We start from the raw sequence: 18509 nt of genomic DNA on the forward strand, positions 1-18509 counted from the left end.
ACAGATGTAGAGAATAGACATGTTGACACAGAAGGGGAAAGGGAGGGTGGAATGAACTGAGAGATTTTGGAGTGACATATATACACCATCATGTATAAAACTGGAGAAGGAAATGGCAACCCACTCCAGTATTCTTGCCCAGAGAATTCCATGGACAAAGGACCCTGGCAGGCTACATCCATGGGGTCACAAACAGTTGGACATGACTGAGTGACTAAGCATACACACACACATGTGTAAAACAGATGGTTATTGGGAAGCTCTTGTATAGCACAGGGAGCTTAGCTCGGTGCTCTGTGATGACCTAGGGGGTGGATGGGGGTGGGAGGGAGGAAGGTCTTAGAGGGAGGGGATATATGTATACATATAGCTGGTTCACTTCGTTGAAACTAACATGGTTAAGCCATCATACTCCAGTTTTTTTGTTTTTTTTCAAAAAAAAAACAGCTCCAAGTGTATTTCTCAGAGGTGTAATCAAAAGAAAAAGGCATATGGGTTCATATTCAGAAAGTATCATGTAATCATGTAAGAATAAAAAATAACCTGTTTCAATCACAAAAGACTACATTATGTGGAGGAATTTCAGGTATAAAATCTAATTTCTAGAAGACAGTTACTTCAATAACAATGGTACAGGAGTCACTAGGAGTTACCCCATGGGGGAACAAGTTAGGATGCATTCAAATCTCCCAAAGAAAAGCTATTTAACCCAAGAGAATAGCTTGCACCCAAATTACATGGTCATCACCAGGCCTAAGCCAAAACATAAAAATATAGCTTAAGCTTTCCATCAACCTAAGCTGGCAAAGTCAAGGACCAATGTTAGGACAAATACCATATGACATCATTTCTAAAGGCTTCCCTAGTGACTCAGGGGGTAAAGAATCTGCCCACAATGCAGAAGACCTGGGTTCGATCCCTGGGTTGGGAAGATCCCCTAGAAAAGAGAATGGTTACCCACTCCAGTATTCTGGCCTGGAGAACCCCATGGACAAAGGACACTGGCAGGCTATAGTCCACGCAGTCCCAAAGAGTTGGCCATGACTGAGTTACTAACATACACAAACATATCATTTCTAAAATGTGATGCAAATAGATTTACTTATGAAACAGAAACAAACTCACAGACATAGAAAACAAATTGATGGTTACAAAAAAGGAAAGGGGGTAGGAGAGAGAGAAATCAGGGGTTTGGGACTAGCAGATATAAACTTCTATATATACAATAGATGAACAACAAGGTCCTACTGTACAACACAGGGAACTATATTCAGTATCTTATAGTAAACCCTAATGAGAAAGAATATAGTGTGTATGTGTGTATGTCCACGTGTGTGTATAAAACTAAATCACTTTGGTGTACTCCAGAAAATAACATGACACTGTAAATCAACCATGTGTGAAAGTGAAAGTGTTAGTTGCTCAGTCAAGTCCGACTCTTTGCAACCCCGTGGACTATAGCCCATCAGGCTCCTCCTCTGTCCATGGGATTCAGGCAAGAATACTGGAGTGGGTATCCAGGGGATCTTCCAGACCCAGGGATCAAACCCAGGTCTCCTGCATTGCAGGCAGATTCTTAACTATCTGAACCACCACAGAAGCCCAATCATACTTCAGTTTGAAAAAGGGCAAGTATTTGGACATTTTCTGGTCAAAGCCTTCAACCTGCAGCTGAAGAAACCACCTTGCCATCCACACAACTTCCAGCTGGTCATCAGATTTTCAAGAACCTATTTCTTGACTTGCCCCAATTCAACTTTGCATACCCAAGTGCCATAATTCCAATATATACACAATTCATCAAAAGGGGCTGTTTTTATGAAAGGACAACAAGTTATAAAAATAAAAGACCAGGTGTTTGTGTTAGATTCATACCCAGATGCCTAGCTAAGGCAGTATAAACAGGGAGAGAAAGAAGAGAGAGACAGGAACTAGAGGCAAGAAAGGATATTTAACATTCAGAGGCAGGTTGTTCCTATTTCTCGTCATTCAATCTATAGGAAAAAACTATAGGCAAAACTTCTTGACCATATCTAATTTCTCTCTTTTTTTTTTTTTAGAGAAAAGTAGTACTAGAGTTTCATTTAAGTAGAAAAACCAAAAACAAAAAAAAATTGAAAATAGCATAAAAAGATTTTATATTGTAACAGCAATCTCTTTAAACTAATTGAATCTGTTTTCCCATTGGTAGATCTCCAATTGGTGATACTGACACATGGCCCAGGACAACATTAGTTAAACTTCCTGGGCAACTAATTTCTTCTGGAGACCAGCCTGCCATGGGTGGAGTGTGCTTTATCAGAATATGAATGAGCCACGAGGAAGGTCAAGCACTGGTCATTCCATTTTAGGAGTGACAGCAGTAAGAAATCTTTCTCTTCCCCAAACAGCCAGGGATAAATCAGGAAGCTGCCCACTGGGATATTATCATAAGTTTATTCAAAGCACAAGTTACCTGATCAAGGATATCAGAAAACTGTCTAAGTTTGCTGAGTTCCACCAAATTTAGCCAGGTCATGTCCAGGATCCATTTAGACGGTTTAGGAGGACAGGCTTTCAAGTCCAAGGAGGCACCACCTTTCAAGTTAAACATGTTATGTTAACAAAATTTTGTTTCTGTACTGCAAAACAATATCTGTATTTTTTAAAAAATCTTGCTGAAACTAGTTTAGTATTAAATCTTTTACTACCTTAACATTTATTAAACTCAGAAATATAAACCATAGTGATGAACAAACTTTAACATTTAATAGAGAAACAGATGATTTTAGAAAAACACATTTAAGGATCAGTGATATAGGTTTGGATACAGGTAAGTGGTGGATTCTGTCTTAGCTACACCTGGCCAAGGTATGAGACAAGTTAACTCATCTGCCCAGGACTGTGTATTCAAATATATACAATGGGAATAATGACACCGAGGTGTTTCCTGGTGGTTCAGATGGTGAAGAATCTCGCTGCAATGAGGGAGACCCAGGCTTAATCCCTGGGTCAGGAAGATTTCCTGGAGAAGAAAATGGCAACCCACTCCAGTACTCTTGCCTGGAGAATTCCATTGGCAGAGGAGTTTGGCAGGCTATATAGTCCATGGGGTCACAAAGAGTCCAATGCCACTGAGAGACTAACACTTTCACTTTCACTTCAGGTGTTTTGGTAATGACAGAAAATACATAAGGTGAGTGTGAAGCACTCAAAACAGGATCAAGGACACAGCTGAGAGTCACTAAATGAGCAGCTGTTTTCAGCATTAAGAACTGCCGAATATCGACACAAGCTCATTTTAAGGATGTTTCACCGTCAGATGGCATCACCGACACAATGGACTTGAGTTTGAGCAAACTCCAGGAGATGGTGAACGGCAAGGAAGCCTGGAGTGCTGCAGTCCACGAGGTCGCAAAGAGTCAGACACGACTGACCAACTGAACAACATTTTAAGGAGAGAATTTATCTAGATTTGTTTGTAACACTACCTGTGTTTAAGAGATTCTCCTCTATGAGCCAGTGTATTACTGATATCCATGTTGAACACATCCAAGGGCCCTGTGTTATGTCATTTATTCTTGATCAATCTACCCACAACAAACATTTCCATCGGGTACTGACTCCTATCTCTTCTCTGATAATTCATCTAACCTCGTATAACTCATATAATTCTCATCGCACCATGAAATAAATAAATGACAGCTTAAAAATGTTACTGTTGTCTATCCCAGAAAAACTAAATGTGTGGACAATCATATTTTAAATCAAAGCAAGAGCTAGCAAGTCTTCTATAGGATAAAATATACCATTTAATAAATAATATCTATTAAAATGCTTCAAGGAAAATATGGTCTAAGCATAATTCTCCAAAGAATATAACCAACCCATTTGGCTACAATCTTTTTTGGAACAGACCAGGTCATAAACAAGTAATAATACTCAAGATATTTATTGAGGCAATCTCTACTTTATTCAGGTACCATGCACCCCACGAAATTGCTGTCTTTTGCCAAATCCATCTTAGTAGACTTCCAAGGTAAGTGGAATAAGAGGTAAGTGAAGTCATTTCAGTGAAAATATTAGCTCATAAAATCAAAACAGATTGCTTGAACACCAGGGAGCAGTTAAAGACCGAAGTACAACGGCACCGTGTTGAAAAATGTCACGCCAATTCCCATGGAAAATGTCCATTTTCCAACAACCTGAAAAGAATAACATATCCACCACAGGGTTAGAGAAAAGCCTTTCATGGAAAAGAGGATTCCTTGAAACCATACCATTATTCATTGTTTAATAGAGGGTAACTCTGTCATGAATATCTTGGCTGCCTCGGAAAGGTACAATGGGTCACAAAGAATATTGTAGTGGAGGGTGGGGACACACTCCTGGATAACATGGCACCAGATTAGATGGACGCCCAAAGAAGGAACAGCTGGGATGACAATAATTCAAAATAAATTTTAAAGATGATTGAGAATTAAATCTTTATCATTAAACTTTGTAAAACTGAAACATGCTTATAATGATGCATACAAGCTATATCACACAAACATGAAGGGACATAGCTAAGGCAGACTAAGACCTCTAGACTCACCTTTTCCCATCTTAGAGATGAGTAAATTAAAAGATCAGTATCAAAACACTATTGCTATCTAAACATTTTCAACCAAGTGATTTTAAAATCCCTACAGAGGGAGTTGATGTCTCTGGGCAGCTCTCACCAACATAACTAACAAAGGGAAATCTTATGAAGCCCTGTGTCCTAAAGGAGCATAAGAAATAGGTGCTGAATGCAGGAAGTCCACAAAATCCTGTCCAACCTATGCAAGTCTCAGACAAATCAAAATAAACTAAAAAACTAAAGGTAAAACAACAATGCCCATCATCTGCTGAGCATATTCTATGTCCAGGGTTTATATAAATTGTGTGAATTCTCAATAATCCTATTATGTAGATATTACTATCCTTGCTTCATAGCTAAGGCAACTGAACCTTGAAAAGTTTAAATAACCTGCTCAAAACCACTTATCCCAAAGTGGCAAAGCCATTATTTTCCCTTAGAGTCTTTCCAACTCTAAATTCCATGTTTGTTTTGATTATGCCGAACTGTAACATACTTTACAGTATCTCAACCATTCTGGAGGTCAAGGTCAATGTCATTCCCATGAGGAAAGGCCTCTTATACCTAAAATGAGGATTTCAGGAACAACATTCCCATAGGAAGCTCCATCAACTGAAGGACCAGAGTCACTGAGGTCAGAAATCAGTTATATACGAAGGACTCACTGAAGAAGGCAACTCCTATACCTACACATCTACCTAAGGTGATGTCTCTCCAGACTATTCATCTTCCATGTGCTCTGATTTAGGAAGCTTGGAACATAAAAAAACAAAGGCAAGGGTTCAAGGATTAGAGACAAAGAAGAGACAGAAAGAGATATCATCCAAAAATCATACCTTTCTAAGTTGTCATGTCTAAATGATGAGTCTTCATTGCCATTATAAGCTATGTATGCATTGTTGTTCATTCACTAAGTTGTGTCTGACTCTTTGCGACCCCATAGACACCAGCATGTCAGGCTCCTCGGTCCTCCACTATCTACTGGAGTCTGCTCAAACTCATGTCCATTGAGTCGGTGATGCCATCCAACCATCTCATGCTCTGTCATGCCCTTCCCCTGCCTTCAATCTTTCCCAGCATCAGGGTCTTTTCTAATGAGTCAGTTCTCATCAGGTGGCCAAAGTATTGGAGCTTCAGCATCAGTCCTTCCAATGAATATTCAGGACTGACTTCCTTTAGGATTAGACTGGTTTGATCTCCTTGCTGTCCGAGGGACTCTCAAGAGTCTTCTCCAGCACCACAGTTTAAAAGCATTGATTCTTCAATACTCAACCTTCTTAATGGTCCAACTCTCACATCCGTACATGACTACTGGAAAAACCATAGCTTTGACTAGGTGAACGTTTGTTGGGAAAAGGATGTCTCTGCTTTTTAATATGCTGTCTAGCTTGCCATAGCTTTCCTTCCAGTCATATGTATGTAAATATGCATATGTATGTATGTAAGTGTGACTCTGACCTACACACTCCCATTGTGCCCTTTCCTTCTGCCCCCATGGGATCCTCTTCAAGTTCCTCTGCAAATCTACTCTCCATGTAGATGAAGTCATGAAAATTCACCCCTTGTCCAAAGACAAAGTTGTGTTTTACCTTTAAAGATAAATCTCCAGGGACTTCCTTGGTGAGACTTCAAGCTCCCCATGCAGGGACTGGGTCAGCCCCTGGTGAGGGAACTAGATTCCATATGCCTCAACTAAGAGTTCACATGCCACAACTAAGCCCCAGTGCAGCCAAATAAATAAATATTTTTTAAAAAAATGTAAACCTTTGTTTAGAAATGTATAGCACTGGATTGGCCAAAAAGTTTTTGGGGGTTTTCCATAAGATGTCATGGGAAAAACGCAAATGAACTTTTTGGCCAGCCTGCCTGGAAAATTCCACGGACAGAGGAGCCTGGTGAGCCACAGTCCATGGGGTCATAAAGGGTTGGACACAACTGCACGACTAACTTTCACTGTCAATCAGTTCAGTTCAGTCACTCAGTTGTGTCTGACTCCTTGCAACCCTATGGACTGCAGCGCGCCAGGCTTCCCTGTCCATCACCAACTCCCAGAGCCTGCTCAATATTGGCCAGCCTAATAGATTGTTCAGCCTGTGAACAATGCTGCAACAGACACAGAGGAAACACGCATGCGATGAGCAGCATGGTCGCTCACCACTGCTCAGCCGCCCTGCTTGCTATGCTTTGCCTCCATCACACTGGAGACAGTAGGAGGCTCCCTCCCAACAGAGGCACTGATGCCAGCTCCCCTTCCTTCGGCACTTCTCTAAATGTCCCCAGGGCCAGCACCCCCCTGCTCCTCCAGGTCTTGGCTCACCTGTCCATCTCTCAGGAGTCCTACTCCATTAGAAATCCCATTAAATATCCCATTTAAAACCTTAACATTCCCCCTCACTCCACATACTGTGTAACTACCCATCTCCCTTATCTTTGTCTGTTCCCCTACCGCCCCAGTGTTTACTAGCTTCTCACACACTACACAATTTACTTGTTTATTAAGTGTTCCAAGTGTCTATTCTGTGTCCTAGCACAAAGGTTCTCAATAAATATTCACGCAGGGACTTGCCCGCTGGATAAGAAGAGTGAATAAGAATCTGCCTGCCAATGCAGGGGACATGAGTTCGATCCCTGGTCCTGGAAGATTCCGCATGCCATGGAGCAACTAAGCCCATGTGCTGTAACTACTGATCCCGTGCCCTAGAGCCAGCACGCTGCAACTACTGAACTTATATGCTGCAACTACTGAAGCCACTGCACCGAGAGCCTGTTCTCCGAAACAAGAGAGGCTGTCACAATGAGAAGCCTTCACATCACAACAAAGAGTACCCTGCTTTCTGCAACTAGGGAAAGCCCATGCAGAGCAACAGAGTGAAAGTGAACTCACTCAGTCATGTCTGACTCTTTGCAACCCCCCGACTGTAGCCTACCAGGCTCCTCTGTCCATGGGATTCTCAAGGCAAGACTACTAGCAGTGGGTTGCCATTTCCTTCTCCAGGGGATCTCCCCAAGTCAGGGATCGAAGCCAGTCTCCCACATTGTAAGCAGATGCTTTACCGTCTGAGGGCAACAAAGACCCAGCACAATATATATATATATATATTTTTTTAATACAACAAATAAAATTTTAAAAAATTTCATGCAATAAATGAACAAATAAAATATCTCTCATAAGTGCAATCTTCAATCAAGTGCAAGGAAACTACTGCTAAAACACACACACGACCCTCACCATAATTCGTACATCTGCACCCACGCGCAATGCTTTCTAGTCGTATACTGACCTTTAATAAGGGTGAGAAACTCTTCGTGCTTGACTCGGTTCCTCTGGATGTCAATCTTCAGGGTAAGCAGCAGCGTGAACAGGAATTTGTGCTCCTCATACAACCCCCGGGCTGTGTACTTAAAAATCTCGTAGGTCATGTGCTCAATGATATTAGCGATCCTCTTGCTTGTAATTGGGCTCTTGACAGACCTGGAGAAGACAGCATTTAAATCAGGTTTAGCCCACTGCCCTTTTCAATTGTTCTTAGAAACAATGTCTTTCATGGAAAATAAGTAACTCTGGAGGACCAATTCTTATTTTATACACATCATTAGTAAGCCTCCTAAATCTGAAATAACAAGCATTCTCTCAACATGAAATAACATATGAGAATCCTTCACATCGTCTGAATCAATTTTTACCCGCCGAACATTATCACTCACAACAACATCTGGGGAATTTTCTTGTTAAATAGAAACTCGTGAACCCAAAAGAATCGATCAATGGATGAATAGTTGGCAGAGCTTTCTCCAAGCATAAAATAACAAATGAGAATGATTTGTTAACATACTGGTAATTACGCTCAATTTAGATTAAAAAAGAAGACAAGCTTAGTAACAAAGGGGGGGAAGTTATCAACATAATATCATCATTCCATCCCACAGATACTGAATTCAGCTTGGCTTCCTGAGTACAGACGTACCTGGCCAAGGAAAGGTCAAACAAGCCAAGAAACTGGCGGAGCGAAGTCTGATACATCTCATTAACCAAGCGCATCTCCGTGATGAGAAAGTAAAGGATGCTACCCCGGGTGGCGACTGAAAGACAAAGATCAAGGTAGCACTTGCGATGAGGGTGGACAATAAATGACCCATGCACAGATCAGTCTGAACGGTAAACGAAAACAACAAGGTTCATAGTCTTAGCAATGACTATAGCTACCAGCAATGGCGTCTAGAGCAATGTCATCATATACATTTAATTGTTCTTTATAAGATCTGTACAAGTAGTCTGCTGTTTGCCCTCATTAAGTAATCCTTTCCATTTAAGAATCTCTAGATCCCTTGTAAATACATTTTATTACATTTTCTCATAGGTAGAGAAGACAACCAGTGGGACAGCATAGGTTGTAACACCCAGCAACTTGCGTAGGCACTGTAAGGACCTCATTCTTGAGCTCCATGAAGAAGCCCTGACTAACCCCAGCCTCAAGTTGGCAAACCAAGGCATCACAGAGATGATGCTCCTGGCTGTCTACCAGTAGATGTTGTTTTGATTATTTTTCCAGAAGGCATGATAAATTACTAAAGGAAATTGAATTCTCTTAGCAGGTTCCCTTTATAACCCAACACTGATTTGTTGATTTATGTATAAGACTGAAGAGTTCCCACGAGACCAGAGAACCACCTTCCTGTTAGGAAGACTACAAACAAAATACAGGCTTATTGTTACCAATGATAAAAAACTAATGAACAGCCCACAACCGCAGCATGAATTCCTCAGACTTCACTAATTTGCAGTCAGATGTCCTCTAAAAACTCTCCTCTTAACTTTCTGGTTTAAAAATAAGTTAATAGGAACCTTAAGGAATTTGCCAGTAACATAAATTATAAGTGCTTAGAAAATTTACACCATCATAAAACTTCTTCATCTCAATTTTGCTGAATATTTAAAGAAATGGCATAAAACATAAATGACCACCCCACATTGCATAGTCGTTTTCATAACATCCCTACTTCGATTTCTCTAATTCTCATTTCTCGCTTCATTTTCCTGTGACATTTGTCTTTCATTACCAAACTCACCAGGTCTATATTCCTCCCGGGCTGAGTTAATTTGAATTTCTGTCTCGGCTGAAATTTCCAGCTTCTGTGTCACCTCCTCAGCTGTCTTTTTTGTCTTACTCAACACAGGATGAGACTCTCGTCTTCCACCAGGGACCCCTGAGTGCTGGTCAGACGGTAAAGCAAATTATCTTCCAGCTCCTTCATCTTCCTTTTGTTTGCAGTTACATCTTCCATGAGATGAGTTCTTTCTTTCTCCAATTCCTGTTAATTTGCATAAATATATTTTCTTCATTAATTAACAACTATCATTAAGCCATTCCTTAAAAAGTTTACCTACTGGGCTCTCTTGAGTTCCTGCACTATAGTTATCATATTTGACTGCAAGAAATACAGACATCAAAATCAGAGGAGATGAATTCATAAAGGGAAGAACTGGTGGCAAACAACATAAAATGTGCTAAAAATATTACCAATGCTAACAATTTACCATCCATTTATTTCCTAAAGTCGACTCAGCTTTAAGTGACTTTTGTGATCATATTTATTCCTGTTTTGAAACTGAAATTTGTTTGAATATAACATATGCAGCTCAGATTAAATACATTTATCTCTGCTTAGTTTCTTGTTTAAAAGAGCTCTATTGCCATTTGAATGTGATTATTTTCAAATTGCCTGTTGAAATAGTATCCAACTCTGTGACAAGCAAGTGTGCAAAAGTTAGGCAGGTAAACTGTGCTGTTACTGCGGGTACATATAAATTGAAAAATCATCTTGACTTGAAAAGGAAAGATGCTGTTCTCTTCAAGAGAAGGGAAGTTCTGAATCCTTCCTGAAAGGCCTTTGTGGGAAGCTGGGGAGAAAATGGCTTTGGGAGATCATTGTCCTGATTGGCTATTTCCTCCTTATAGGGAGTTTGGAGAAAGAGAGACGGTGAAAGAGAAGGAAAGAAAAGATGGGGTTGGTGAAGTTGGGGGAAGGAGGAAATGGCCATGACACCAAATAAGCCAAACCAGAGACAACATGCTTCAGACACCAGGTCAAACTACATGAAAGTCAAATTGTTTCATGAGCAATGCTAACTGGAGGTTAATAAAAGAATCAAAAAAGGAAAAGACAATGAGGAAATAGAATTTAAAATCTGCGAAGAAGGACTTCCCTGGGGGTTCAAAACTGTAGAGGGCATGCGTGTCTACTGCAGGGGACAAGGGTTTGATCCCTGGTTGGGGAACTATGATTCCCCCATGCCTTGTGGTATGGCCAAAAAAGATTTTTTTAATAAAAATTAAGTGGTCAATCTGCATCAGTGAGAAACCCAAGAATAAGATATCAAAAATTAAAATAAAATTTAAAGAGAAAAATATGCATCTGCAAGTTTGCTTGAAGACCTTTCTAAATATAGTGTCCATTGACAAGGTGCCTACCTACGCCTAGCTGCATCACTAAAGAAGCTATGCACATTTCAGTGAAAATACAATTCGGGAAAACTAGGGTTAAACGCAGGTGCCTTGAATGGGAAAGCACTGTCAGGAGTTTAGGTCCAGCTACCAAGCATGTGGTACCAAGCTCACGTTGACAGAGGGACTTCAGAAAGGTCCATACTCAACTAGATATTCTAGAATGACTCAAAAGGTTTTGTAGATTCTATATCCTATCTAGAAAACTAGAAATCTAAAGTCATATACAGTGATGAATCATATGAAAACATATAAAACATAGTGAAACTATTTACTAACGACACGATTATTTACTTTCTAATATAACACATAATTTACTTAATAGTTATGCTCCAAGGATTTTTTAGTTCATTGATACATTCTCCAACTCTTAGTACAATGCCCGTATATGGTCGGCTCTCAATACTACAGAGTGAATGATTAATCACTTTACCCCTTTTCAAACTGGTAAAGTGAAACATATTAGTGTACCAGAAAATCTAGTCATATCTTAGTGCAAGAAATACAAACATGAAAATTCTGCCTTTGTAACAAAAACCATGAAGTTATAAATAAAGGTCCTGATAACAAAATTGCATGCAGACAAAAAGCAAAGAGCACTGGCCTCTGCTTTACGGTCCAGCTAGTTATTCACCATTGGTTGAACAATTAGGAGGATGGGACCCTACCAGACTCCCAGCTCATACTCTAAGCACAGTGAGTCAGGTCTGGAACATTCTAGAAAAGAAAAATTCTCTCCTTAAGCAAGACAAATGCTCCTTAAGCAAGACAAGCTTGACTCAATTCTTGATTCTTTGAGATATAGCAATGCAATTAAGACTTACTTATCTTTGCTTCCATGTGCTATTTGGTAATATTTGAAAGCTATCTTACTGGTCATTTTAATTCATTTATTCATTAAATAAGAATCTCAAAGCTGAGCTTCTGTAGAAATTACTACAAACAAGTGACATCTAATGACTACTATAAAAATCATTTCCATAAACATTTACAATAAATGCACTCGCAATATGGTTACACTAGGAAATAAAGTGATAATAAAATTAAATGGAAATAATTGAAATATTATTAATGCCATATTCCTAAATTTTATGTACTCTCATTATCAATCCGGAGTCCCTAGAGGTAAGGACTCTAGAGGTAAGTCCCTAGAGGACTCTAAAAGTCCTCACCTGAAGACAGGTAAGAAAAGGAAAGCAAAGCAGTGGGAAGAGTGAGGATTTTGACATCAAGAAGACTTGTTTCAGTTATAACTCCCAGAACTTACTAACTGCATGATCTTCACCATGTTACATAAGACTATATGCCTCAGTTTCTTCATCTGCAAAATGTACAAAAATCAGCTCAGAGAGAGATTGTGTGGGTATCATCAGCAGAATAGCTGAAGCCAGTGCTTGGATCACAACAGCTGCTCAGAATATGTCTCTTCTCTTCCACCCTCTCCCTTGATTTGTTTCCAGCATGGATTTTACAGATGCAGTATAACATTTATTTGGAAATCAATAGTTTGAAAAATAGAATTATAAGTCAATACAAAATAAATCACATTTGTGAATATCATGTAACATAAAAGCATAGTAAAGTAGTTGAAATGGGATTTTTAAAAAGGAGAACTTTCTAATCTTCCACTTATAATGCTAAAGATTCATGCATTCATGTCTGCTGGAGTCAGACCACGGGCCATCAAATCCCGAAACTGCACCAATTCTTATTGAGCCTTTCCATAAAGTAATTTTTCTTCTGTCCATTTTTTTTCCCAATTACACAGCAATTGCCATAATTTGGGTTTTAATTTGTGCTTGGAGGACTGCTCTAACCATGACTGGTCTTCCTGCTGACCTTTTGCTGTCATCACCCCATTTTCTGCCCCAAGTCACTGAGGGATTTCCCTTTACTATTTGAAAAGGTCCAAAATTTTCAACATAGTTTATAAAACCTGTTACAATCTACATTTCCAATCTCATCTGCACTTGAGAACTATGGGACTGAGACTAAAATTATGCTACATATTGCTTATGAAAACCATTATTAATAAATACAGTTACTAGTAATGCATACAATAAGTTGCAAAATTACTCCATCCCTAATTTTAAAGAGTTAAGTAAAAGTTTGAACATTATTGAAATGGTTGTGTTCAATTTAATATCACTAACAACACTAATTACATAGAATTGTCAATTAAAGTAATGCTTATATTCCCAAAGGATTAAAATAAGGCTAAGTAGTGAACAGTATGAGAAGGCAAAATGATAGGATACTGAAAGAGAAACTCCTCAGGTCGGTAGGTGCCCAATATGCTACTGGAGATCAGTGGAGAAATAACTCCAGAAAGAATGAAGCGATGGAGCCAAAGCAAAAACAATACCCAGTTGTGGATGGGACTGGTGATAGAAGCAAGGTCTGATGCTGTAAAGAGCAATATTGCGTAGGACCCTGGAATGTTAGGTCCATGAATCAAGGCAAATTGGAAGTGGTCAAACAGGAGATGGCAAGAGTGAATGTCGACATTCTAGGAATCAGCTAACTAAAATGTACTAGAATGGGTGAACTTAACTCAGATGACCACGATATCTACTACTGTGGGCAGGATTCCCTTAGAAGAAATGGAGTAGCCATCATAGTCAACAAAAGAGTCCAAAATGCAGCACTTGGATGCAATCTCAAAAATGACAGAATGATCTCTGTTCATTTCCAAGGCAAACCATTCAATATCACAGCAATCCAAGCCTATGCCCCAACCAGTAATGCTGAAGAAGCTGAAGTTGAACAGTTCTATGAAGACCTACAAGACCTTTTAGAACTAACATCCAAAAAAGATGTCCTTTTCATTACAAGGGACTGGAATGCAAAAGTAGGAAGTCAAGAAACACCTGGAGTAACAGGCAAATTTGGCCTTGGAGTACGGAATGAAGCAGGGCAAAGGCTAATAGAGTTTTGCCAAGAGAACGCACTGGTCACAGCAAACACCCTCTTCCAACAACACAAGAGAAGACTCTACACATGGACATCACCAGATGGCCAACACCGAAATCAGATTGATTATATTCTTTGCAGCCAAAGACAGAGAAGCTCTATAAGTCAGCAAAAACAAGACCTGGAGCAGACTGTAGCTCGGATCATGAACTCCTTATTGCCAAATTCAGACTTAAATTGAAGAGAGTAGGGATAACCACCAGATCATTCAGGTATGACCTAAATCAAATCCCTTATGAATATACAGTGGAAGGGAGAAATAGATTTAAGGGACTAGATCTCATAGACTGAGAGCCTGATGAACTATGGATAGAGGTTCGTGACATTGTATAGGAGACAGGGATCAAGACCATCCCCATGGGAAAGAAATGCAAAAAGGCAAAATGGTTGTCTGAGGAGGCCTTACAAATAGATGTGAAAAGAAGAGAAGCAAAAAGCAAAGGAGAAAAGGAAAGATATTTAAAAAAAAAAAAAAGGAAAGATATTCCCATTTGAATGCAGAGTTCCAAAGAATAGCCAGGAGAGATAAGAAAGCCTTCCTCAGCGATCAATGCAAAGAAATAGAGGAAAACAACAGAATAGGAAAGACTAGAGATCTCTTCAAGAAAATTAGAGATACCAAGGGAACATTTCATGCAAAAATGGGCTCAATAAAGGACAGAAATGGTATGGACCTAACAGAAACAGAAGATATTAAGAAGAGGTGGCAAGAATACACAGAAGAACTGTACAAAAAAGATCTTCATGACCCAGATAATCACAATGGTGTGATCACTCACCTAGAGCCAGACATCCTGGAATGTGAAGTCAAGTGGGCCTTTTCTCCAAAGAAGACATACAGATGGCTAACAAACACATGAAAAGACGCTCAACATCACTCATAATCAGAGAAACGCAAATCAAAAGCACAATGAGGTACCATTACACGCCAGTCAGGATGGCTGCCATCCAAAAGTCTACAAGCAATAAATGCTGGAGAGGGTGTGGAGAAAAGTTAGATAAAAGTTGGCTTAAAAACATTAAGCAAACTAAGATGATGGCATCTGGCCCCATCACCTCATGGGAAATAGATGGGGAGACAGTGGAAACAGTGGCTGACTTTATTTTTGGGGGCTCCAAAATCACTGTAGATGGTGACTGCAGCCATGAAATTAAAAGACGCTTACTCCTTGGAAGGAAAGTTATGACCAACCTAGATAGCATATTAAAAAGCAGAGACATTACTTTGCCAACAAAGGTCCATCTTGTCAAGGCTATGGTTTTTCCAGTGGTCATGTATGGATGTGAGAGTTGAACTGTGAAGAAAGCTGAGCACTGAAAAACTGATGTTTTTGAACTGTGGTGTTGGAAAAGACTCTTGAGAGTCCCTTGGACTGCAAGGAGAGCCAACCAGTCCATCCTGAAGGAGATAAATCCTGGGTGTTCATTGGAAGGACAGATGCTGAAGCTGAAACTCCAATACTTTGGCCACCTCATGGGTAGAGTTGACTCACTGGAAAAGACCCTGATACTTGGAGGGATTGGAGGCAGGAGGAGAAGGGGACGACAGAGGATGAGATGGCTGGATGGCATCACCGACTCGATGGGCATGAGTCTGAGTAAACTCCAGGAGTTTGTGATGGACAGGGAGGCCTGGCATGCTACGATTCATGGGGTTGCAAAGAGTTGGACATGACTGAGCAACTGAACTGAACTGAAGAAATACATTTCCCCCATAGTTTGTACTGACAAAATAATCTACTTTAAAGTAAATACTACAACCTAAAATAATATTTGGAATTACAAAAGCAAACTATTAACTAAATACCACCCCAGTTGCCAAATATTAGACTAGACCAATAGTCAGAGGACAAAGAAAGATATCTCTGAAAGAAAATCAGACAATTTCTATTTGCTTTCCATGAGATTTTTAAAAGGAAAGCCTACTTTGGGGTAAAGTTTTAGGCATATTTTCATTTGTATGATTGATATAAACAAAGTTCTGTTGAACTACAACTTTATTTCCAAATACTGTTCTTCTTCAAATTAATATGTAGAGGAGAATTAAGCAAAATAATTTTGTCTATAAGTGTTTTTCCCAACAAAGGGATTATCTCAACACACAGACAGACAGACACACACACACACACACACACACACACAGAAGAGTAAACATTTGTGTTATGTATTCTTCACATTAAGGACTTCCCTGGTGGCTCAAATGGTAAAAAAAAAAATTGCCTGCAATGCAGAAGACCTGAGCTGATCCCTGGATCAGGAAAGTTCCCTTCTCCAGGGGATGTACTCTTTACATTAAGGCTATAACAAAAAAAAATTATATAAACTGTGATAATGTGAAAAGTATCCCCAAATCGAGTAAGAAAGTACAATAGTGATTCAGTGCAAGTTCAGGAAATGTACTATTAATTAATTAAACGATCAAAACTTAAGTGGCTCAGGAGCTTTCCTGGTGGCTCAGTCGTGAAGAATCTGAGTGTCAATGCAGGAGACACGGGTTCAAATTCTTGACGCGAGAAGACCCCACATGCTGTGCAGCAGATAAGCCCCTGCGCCTAAACTATTGAGCCTGTGCTCTAGAGCCCAGGAGCTACAACTACAGAGTCCACTCACCACAACTGAAACCCTCGCGTCCTAGAGCCCGTCTTCCTCATCAAGAGAAGCCAGCAAAGTGAGAAGCCCGAGCACCGCAGCTAGAGAGCATCCCCCACCCACCGCAACTAAGAACCCACGCAACGAAGACCCAGCACAGCCAAAAATAATAAATAAATAAACTACTATTTTAATTAAGTGGCTCAATGAAGATACAAATGAAAACAAAAATTCTTTTTGTACATAAAATTCATCTATCGCTAGAGTTTTTGAAACAATCAAAGGAAATAGATGGCAGCCTTCCAGAGTTCTCATTTTAAGGTATCACTCAGGCTTTCATTCCCAAAGATTCTTCTCTCTGTCCCTTGCACTGGTAATTAAAATGAAAGGGTAAACAACTGAACACAGATTTATTTGTTTCTCCACCAAATGAGCTGGTGATAATAATGTCTATTTAGTGTCTTTATTAAGTTATTTTTCATGTCAGTCCCACCATGTTCAGATCCTTCTACCTCCAAAAGAATTAAATCACACACCTGTTTGCTCATCTGAAATTCTGAACAATGATGACCCTTGAGGCTTTGCATTGTATGGCCAGTAGAGGTTGTTAACTGTTTATGAATATTTCTCTCCTAGGAGTATATAGTTCTTTTTGAGTTTCTGTCCTATTCTCTAGGATCAAGATGAGAGAGACCCTAAGAGACTGGGTTTCTTTAAAGGAAAGTTTCTGGAGGGCTACTGGTCTGCTGCCTGTTTAAAAAGGTCTCGATACATCACCTTCTGGTGACAAGAGGAAGCTGTCTAAATCTACTCACAAGAACAACATCGGATCAACAATTGTACAGGACTTTGATGTGAACTTGGACAGCCCATGCATTTAAAAAGACTGCTTTGAAGCACAGAGAAAGTTATAAAGTTGGTTAAAAATCTGCCTTCCTTCCATTCATATGCTCTACGGTTTCCATTTGTTTCTTAAGTAAACAAACCTGAGAGTCTGACAGGCTGGACAGCGGAGCATTCGTGAGACCAGATCCTGCATGATAATATAGCTCCTCCTCACTGCCTGTATTCCCAGAACACTGAACAGCTGGTAGATTTATGGAATCAAAGAAGAGTGGACTTTCCCTTGCATCCTAAGTTACTGTTCCAAGCCTCCTTTCACCAGAAGGATCAAGAGAGCAGTGAAGGCATATCTCATCCTGACTGAAGAAGTTTACCACTGATTTCGATGTTTCCCCACATTTAAGGAATGTCTTAGATTCTTTCCAACATCAACCTCATAGCTATGGGATGTTCTTAACTTCCAACAGCCCCCTCCTTGGCTCAATAGCATTTAATATTGATATTTTTACAATCACTCAAAAAGTGATCATTATAAGGGAGACTGCATTGTTGCTAAAGTCAAAGAAATAATTTAGACTTAAAAGAGTTTTATATCTGTGTCCACAGGCACAGACATAGGCTCTTATCAACTGAGTCACTAGATGACAAAAAATTCCCTGAAAGTGAAGATCAACTTAGACCCACTTGCCCAGGCTGCAAAGATTCAGCAGCGCGAGCAGATTCAGGGGCACAGTGGGCAGAACAGATGCTGCAAAAGGAAAGGCTTCCGGCAGAAAGCAGGCTACTTAAAATCCAGCACCATTAAGTCCAGCAACTCAGAGCGAAGAACTGATGCTTTCAAACTGTGGTGCTGTAGAAGACTCTTGAGAGTCCCTTGGACTGCAAGGAGATCAAACCAGTCAATCTAAAGGAAATCAACCATGAATATTCATTGGAAGGACTGATGCTGAAGCTCCAATACTTTGGCCAACTGATGCAAAGAGATGGCCCATTGGAAA

At 39.8% G+C, this 18509-nt stretch overlaps 1 protein-coding gene across 1 annotated transcript in view; it reads right to left on the minus strand.

Moving 5' to 3' along the window:
* Nucleotides 1-18509, minus strand: part of DNAH5 (dynein axonemal heavy chain 5) — a 239614-nt gene that overhangs the window by 38162 nt on the left and 182943 nt on the right. The window contains 5 exon segments of the mRNA XM_070476407.1: nt 2456-2577; nt 7885-8075; nt 8569-8683; nt 9671-9778; nt 9781-9913. Of these exon segments, the coding sequence (XP_070332508.1) occupies nt 2456-2577; nt 7885-8075; nt 8569-8683; nt 9671-9778; nt 9781-9913 (669 nt within the window).

Source organism: Odocoileus virginianus, chromosome 14 (assembly GCF_023699985.2).
Source record: "Odocoileus virginianus isolate 20LAN1187 ecotype Illinois chromosome 14, Ovbor_1.2, whole genome shotgun sequence".
Taxonomy (NCBI): domain Eukaryota; kingdom Metazoa; phylum Chordata; class Mammalia; order Artiodactyla; family Cervidae; genus Odocoileus; species Odocoileus virginianus.